A 7,832-nucleotide genomic window follows, 5' to 3' on the forward strand; every position below is an offset into this window, starting at 1 on the left:
ACAGTCACTCCACGTCCATCAACATTAAGCATTCTTCGAAGAGTAAAAAGCAGCCCAAAAATGGAAATCTCAAAATTTCAATGGTACTTTCTGATGCAAACAGTTTTCTCTTTTCACTAGACTGGCTGGTGTTGAACAGATCCTTGCTAGTGTACGCGTCATATTTCTTCTCTTTTAAAAGACCAGCTGATTCTCAGCACTGTTACAAGTACATGCCAAGAGGCTGACGAAAACATGCAAACTATTGCGAGTTCTTTTAATACAATTTGCTCCTGCAAGGTTGGCGGCTTCGGTGAACAAATCTCTAAAGTTGCCATAAACAAATCAGTTGTATTTTTTAAATAGCAACTCAAACACCTTCCATGACAACAACCACTCGATAATGCAGAGCCAGTCAGGGGGCAGTTGATGTATTTCTATTGATTATTTCATCAGAACCTTGCTTTTGCTGCAATCAAGCTAAGATGTGTGAATGCCCGTTGAATTGAGAGCCACCCCCTTATGCCAGTTGAGATGTTTGGGTATAAAATCTGCTTTGATGTGGATGTTCGTCCAGTTATTGACTCAACGCACCCTTAATTGTATCAACTGCAACCTCCGGTGGCTAATTTTCACGCCTATAAAGAAAATCAGATCCTTTGCTCTTTCATCAAGTTTTGAGACCACAACTTTTGGCCAGACAGCTGATTGGGCTGTTCTCCGAACAAGTAATCTGATGCAACGAGGAAGAAAACCATTGAGCATCTCTTCTGGCAATGTCCTATCATGCAGCACCTCTAGCAGTTCCTCGGGCATTCTCCTGCGATCGCTCCTCGGCCGCATTCATCACTCAAGAAGTCCTCTTCGGGCTGGCATGCTGCCAATTTTCCAAGGTTGGCCGCTTACGGTGACAAATTTGGCTTTCTACCACCTGGTGGGAGGTTGGTTTTGTGCGCTTGTAACGACTTTTTTTTAATCGAGGCATTAGGGTGGACCCTCTGAGGCTTGCCAAGTGGATTTTATGTGATATTGCCTCTCTCATCAATGGTCGTCAACTTGATGTGGACAGGGGTTTTGGGTTTATCACGTCTGCTTTGTAGTCATTTTGTAAGTTATTTCCTTCGCCTTCCTAACAGAAAAAAAAGTTAACACCTTTCTATATCCTCACATGGACACACACAGAGAGAACTTTGTTTAAACCCGATTAACTTCACGTTCGGTTTCGAAGAAATCTGGAATTAGGAATTTTTCCCGTTATCTCAAGATTGCCACGTTTTTTTGGAGAAAAATTGGTGCATATAAAATAAATGCAAATGCCAGAATAACAATACAAGCTAAGAAAAGGGACTTAGTTTGGAGATGTCCGAGAAAATGATACAATTTAAAAATTAAACATTCCCTGAAATTTTGACAATTCCCTCAATATCATACCAGCGATGATGGCCAAATCGTATTCTTTAGAGGAAATATGTGAATATTCTCTGCAACATGTCGTGATAGTATTTGGAGTCAACCTTCTCAACATTGCACCAGCCTAGATAATATATTGACGAAACGATATATTTTCATAAACAGGTCAGAGCAGCAGCAAGTGCACAAATTTCGAGAACACGAATTTGTGTTCATTTTAGTTCAAAAGCCTAGAAGACTAGAACTAAGTACTAGAAAGAATACATCCAAGTACACAGACGCAACAAACAGCCAAACCCAGATGCATACACATACAGAGGCGAAGGCACAAGGATCCTTCACAAGATAAATAATAAAAAGCAAACGAGTAAACTGCCCGAAGAACGGAAAGCATGCAAATCATTAGCACAGCGATGTGCTTATAAGAAGTGGATGCACGTATCTCAACTAAAGACTACACTGCCCCAGTCACCTGATTCTATCACAGCTAGGGAGAACGTAAAAGAAGTGAGTTAACTGACTAAATAAAAAACTCACGCAGGAGGAATAAAAAGATCCAAGTCATAAAATATGACAAATATATTAAAAATTTGAATCAAATATCGGATATCTCAGAAGAGACAATGAATCAGATATCACAATGAATTATGAAGCCAAACTATTTGACAACAAATAATGGATTACATGGAAAGAATCAAGCAAAAAGTTCTTTCCAACACCTATCAATGGCAATTTGCACTCTTTTATGCTTGCAAATGCCCTGTATTATCTCCCATGTATGAGCATTTGGAACAAGCACTTTTTGCAACATTATTTCTAGTACTTTACTAGCAGCGATCAACCTTCCTCTATAATATAATTTACAGATTAGTTCATCCATAAACTTGGAAGCAACATTTAGTGCTTCAACATTCCAGAGACTCCGCAGGAAGGTATTACATGTAACCATGTCTGGGTCGACACCTCTGTCGATCATTGCATTTAGCAAGTTGATAGCATGGGGTAGTTTGTTTTGTTTGCACAAAGCATTAAACAAGATATTATAAGTAACGACATCCGGTCCACAACCTTCACATAGCATTTGATTTAGTAGTTTGAGAGCCTCTTCAACCCGACCACCACTGCAAAGGCCATGCATAAGCGTACCATATGCAACAACATCCAGCTTAACTCCATCATCAATCATGTATTTCCACACTGTAAGTGCCTCATCTATCTTTCCTTCCCCACAGAGACCATCAATCAGTATGCTGTAACTAACAGCATTAGGAGAACAACCATTTGCCATCATTTCCTTCCATAAAAGATTTGCTTCCTCGCTGTTCCCAGTCTTAAAACACCCTTGTATTAATGAGCTATATGTCGTAACATTAGGTGGACAACCATTTTCTGTCATCTCCATCAAAACCCCCTTAGCTTCAAACAGTTTACCTTCCCTACAGAGCCCATCAATTAGAGTGCTGTACAGAACGACATTTGGATTGCATCCTTGATCCATCATCACCCTCCACAATTTCAATGCTTCTTCTGCATTGCCCTCCTTAAACAATCCACTAACAAGGACTGAGTACGTAAATACATTTGGTTGGCATCCCTTCTCCAGCATGAGCGACAAAATATGTAGTGCATCCATAGACCTCCTAATCTTCACAAGACCATTCACTATTGTGCTATAAGTCACGATATTAGGCACATAGTTGCTTGAAACCATCTTTTGCAACAGGTGAACCGCTTTCTCTATCTTCCCCTGAATGCATAGACCATGGACAAGTGTATTATAAGTGACCTCATTTGGAACACACCCTTTAAGCAGCATATTTTCAATAAGATTGGATGCCCTGTTCAAATCACCATTTTTGCAAAGACCATTGATAAGCACATTATAGTTGACTGATGTAGGAAAGCAACCCTCCACCTGCATTTCATCCAACAATGCAATCGCCTCCTCTATCCTATCCTCTTTGCACAATCCATCCATCAATGTACTGTATGTAAATGCATCAGGCTTGCATTTCCTGACAGGCATCTCCCTAAATAACTCGATAGCCAAGTCAGTTGAACCCTTTTTACACAAAGCTTTAATAACCAGATTAAAAGTAAGCACATTTGGTGAAAAACCGTTTCTCAAGCACCGGCAATAAAACTGGTATGCCTGCTCGAACAGACCTGATTTTACAATGACATTCAGAACTGAGTTGAATGATCGTATGGTTGGTCTGCACTTGTATTTATGATACATTGAATTGAATAAATAGATGGCTTCATTGGGAAGGTGAGCATGCCCATACGCTCTGAAAACAAGTATGAAGATCTTCTCTGAGAAAACACGATTCTCCTTCTTCATGCGATCAAAAACCTGCCCTAATGAAATGAAATCTCCTGAACTCGCATACTTCTCAACAATCAGATAGTAGGAAGAATCCCCTCTTGTGTAAGAGCCCCATCTAGGGGAAGCCTTAAAAATATCATATGCAATTTGACTTTCATGTTCCTCATTCCTTTCAAAGTTTTCTGACAGATGTGATGAGAACCAAGACAGGGAATGCCGGGAAAGGGAGGAACACCAGCGCTTCAACGCATGAGACAAGCTATTGTTCCTTGTTATCAATATCCACATAGGAATTCTTCTTCCAACGTGAGGTTGTGCTTCTCGGCTCTTTAGGAGGATGAAGTCGCTTAGGACAGTTCTTCTAAATCAGGTTTTCTATTCTGTCACGAAAAAAACTGTGCAGTGAAGAAAGGATAATACTGGAAAGCTTCCTTGCTGCATGATTACCGACAATGAATAAAAAGGCTTGCAGAGACTCCATCTCCCCCTCCCCATTTTTGCTGATACTGCTGAGTCCTTGAGGCTGCACTAGAGGAAGATAGCAATGTTTTCTCCCTCTCTCGGTCGGACAGGATATTGATACTAGACATGACAGGACGGCTTCTTGATGTCCTACCTAACCAGAGTACTCCTAAATGAGAATTGTACATGAAGCCAGTGAAAAAATTCTTGGTTTATCCAGTCCGCACTATATGCATTTTTGCCACTGTAAAGAATAAAAGAATTAAAGAAACGCAAATTATGTCCATCACACAATTCACAAAGGAAACAACCCTACGACAAATATGACTCCACATAGTAGGAAGAACTCAAAAAGCCGGATTCACCGTTCTTTTATTGTTTCCAACTACTTAAACAAGAAGCACGTAAGGAAAATAAAAGATTGCAAGGCACCACCAGAAAGAGAAAGGAAAGAACATAAATTCAAAAATCTGTGTAGGACACTAGCAGGTCCTGTAATGACACGAGCACGCCTAGACTTATGAAAATATCGCCTTCCGCTTCAAATTCAGAGCTCGTCAAGCAAACAGCTTGCCGATGAAGGTGCTCAGTTATCGGTTTGGAGGGTTTGCTAAAAAGCCAATCGTTAAGTCACCCTGGTGAAACATGCCGTTCCTAGAAATGACGAAAGAAACTTGGGCTGTGGTACTTTTTCTCAAGAGAACATAAAGCAACTCTCGCGATTCCGACATGATAGTCCGATGGTTGACATCAAATGAAAAAACATGATCTTTGTCCAACATGCATGAAAGAGATACAGAGTTGTAGAATAGGGGGTCTCCAAAAGTTCAAACAGTATGAACAAACGTGAAAAAAAGAAGAGAGAGAGAGAGAGAGAGAACCTTCCGGAAGACGAGTAGACGACGGCAAACAGCCCGGAGTAGCCCATCGAAATGGAGAGATTGGAGGGCAAAGAAGAAGAGGAAGAGGAGGTAGAAGCGGGGAGACCGGGGAGGGAATGTAAACGGATCGGGTAGCAGTAAGGTGGGCACTGGCCCAGGTACCGATGGGTAGGGTACCCGGTGCCCGGTTTGATTGAGGCTTGGAGTTGGGGTTCGACTCGATAATTTATTTAAAATATCAATTTAATTGAATATATATATATATATATATTATAATTCACTATATTTATATGTTACATTATATTTTTTATATATTATATTTTATTTATTTAGGGCCGGCCCAATCCCCACCTCTTATTGGGCTTAACAGGTTTGAAACCCATTCTAGTTAGAAATCAAAATTGAGCATGCTACACGAACCAACTAAATTTGCACAAAATCCAATTAACTTTAAATTTGATACATTTTAAAATTAGTAATGCATTTTAGTAATGCACTTTAAGATATCACCCCTTCTCTTCACATATAAGATAAATATGCACACACTCAAAACAGAGACTAATTGCCTACCAGTCACTCCAATTACACTCCTTCGGCCAAACTTTCTTCTCAAAACCTGCATCACATTTTCCAATATTCCTGAAATTTGATATCATGGGCATGGCTTCAGCATGAATTTAACTTGATACTTGCTGCAAACCCATCCGGGTCATCTGATTATGTACTGAAAAAGACCAAGCTGGTTCATTAATTTATCCAAATACCTCAGTGTGGCTTATCATGAAATCAAGTTATAGGTGGGAGAAACTCAGGATAGATTCAGAACTGATTTGCTTTAAAAATTTGAGTGTATATGTACATTCTTTAATAAAGGTAACTCTTTTAGAATGTAAGACTAGCCATTCTACGGACGAAATGAAAACATAATTACCACTCTCTAAGTACATAATTAATATATTTTCATTTCATACTTCGAATACTGAAACAAATCTCTCTACCCATATTCAGTTGATCCTCTCCCTTCATTCCCTCCCTCATACTGCATTCCTTGAATTGCTTTAATGGCACTTTTTATTTCCAACAGGTCGTTCAAAAAACTTTCTTTTGCCATGGCGTAAATATGAGCGTGTGCATCGTTGGGTGAAATCCAATAGCTTCTTCTCTTCATCTAGCATTCATACGAAATGCCTACGCATTTTTTTCCTGGTTTTGAAGAAACTAGAAAGTGCCGTTTTCTCCCGAATCCAGGTTCCATCTTTTTTACCAGTAGGAAGACAGGAGGAAGAAGCAAAGGATACTTGCCCTGCACCAAGTGCATCTGGTAAACCTGAGATGGTAGAACTCCACTCTGAGAGTGGCTTGATTGGTGCTTTTCCTTTGTCTATACTCTATTGAATGCAACAATCTTGGGAAACTCATGTCAAAGAGTCAACTTCCCTTGCCAAAAATTGCCAAACTTTTCGATGGGGTGCCAGTTCTATACTTCCTCCGAATCATCCACCCGATGGATCAACTAATGCAAGACAAAGTGATGAAAACAGAAACGAACTTAGCGTTGCAGAAGTTTGTAGCGTATATCTTTATGGCAAGCTCAATTGCAAAAAATGGAGAGTCTTTCTTCCTCCGTAACTCATTGGGTAAGTAGCTTGTTAACAGCACCATTCATGCCAACGACCGCTATGATGAAAAACGTGAAAGCAAATGTTGGAACTGTCTTAAATGAATTTTTCTGTCCCTGCAGTATATTACTTGTACAATGTTCATTATGTGTCTTTGTCTTAATGGTATTAAATATTAATTATAAAACTTTTCTAGGTCTTGTCGCTGCTAAAATGATCAACAGACAGAAAACAGAGGCGAAGATTGCTGACGTTGAACATTACAAGAAAAAAATGCACATGGCCCCAGATTCCAGGAAGCAACATGCTCCTATCAATGCAGTTAAAACAATGGAAGAAGATCATACAATTGTAAATTAGATGTGTAGGGGTGAGATGCCAACGGATATAGATAGAATTATGGATTATGATGTTGTTGAGAATGAATGTCAGGACACGCATGACTGCATCAATGATTCTACACAGGATGACAATGGCGTAGAAGGACTTCAGCAATGAAAACGACTTCAGAAAGACGAAGAGTCCTGATCACTAAAATTCAAGATACACATAAGCCATAAATTCATCCTTCAAGCTCCTCTGTCTCCACTTTTCGATATCGGTATTCTTGTAACCCTCTGAACGTTATTTCTACGGCGCAACATATGCCGATCCACAATCCAGTGGGTCATAAATCACGACTCTCATGTGGTTATGATGCAGCCAGAGCTTCACACTTTCCAGTCCTTGTTGGCCACTTTGCTCGTTACACTGCCTTCCCTCCATGTGCACCAAACCAACATTTTCCATCTTCTGTTTACCATAATCCAACTGCTTTGTGCTTGGCTTTACCAGACTGCACTTGGATATCATAAAGCCCCTAGCGTTGCAAAATATGATGATCAGTCTCAGCCTTAATGTGGACAGCCAAGTGGCAAGGATCTTCAAAAGAATGTTACGAGCATCGTGGGATAACTTTTATCTAAAAATTTCAGCAAATCACTTACCAAACTGTTGCGAAGCACGATGTGTGCATCTGTGTTGCTGTTTCTCTCTGCATATCACAATCTACAAAAAAGAACCCGGTGGGTTGTAATTGGCAAAGCCTAACGGTTTGATTGTGCTATTAAACTATTAGTTGCATGTGAAAATAACGCCTCTCTCTCTCTCTCT

At 39.9% G+C, this 7,832-nt stretch overlaps 1 protein-coding gene across 1 annotated transcript; it reads right to left on the reverse strand.

Moving 5' to 3' along the window:
* Positions 1-1,986: 1,986 nt before the first annotated feature.
* On the reverse strand, positions 1,987-5,147 carry LOC116257957 (pentatricopeptide repeat-containing protein At4g20090). Its single transcript, XM_031634987.2, has 2 exons — positions 5,062-5,147; positions 1,987-4,424 (listed from the first exon to the last, which is right to left on the reverse strand). Exon 2 carries the CDS (start codon positions 4,004-4,006, stop codon positions 2,084-2,086), a length of 1,923 nt encoding a protein of 640 aa, XP_031490847.1. The 5' UTR covers positions 4,007-4,424; positions 5,062-5,147; the 3' UTR covers positions 1,987-2,083.
* Positions 5,148-7,832: the final 2,685 nt, after the last annotated feature.

Source organism: Nymphaea colorata, chromosome 1 (assembly GCF_008831285.2).
Source record: "Nymphaea colorata isolate Beijing-Zhang1983 chromosome 1, ASM883128v2, whole genome shotgun sequence".
NCBI lineage: Eukaryota > Viridiplantae > Streptophyta > Magnoliopsida > Nymphaeales > Nymphaeaceae > Nymphaea > Nymphaea colorata.

What these genes read in the sequence shown, in the direction of transcription:
- LOC116257957 (XM_031634987.2), bottom strand. Translation starts at nt 4,006, where the DNA reads ATGTGGATATTGATAACAAGGAACAATAGCTTGTCTCATGCGTTGAAG.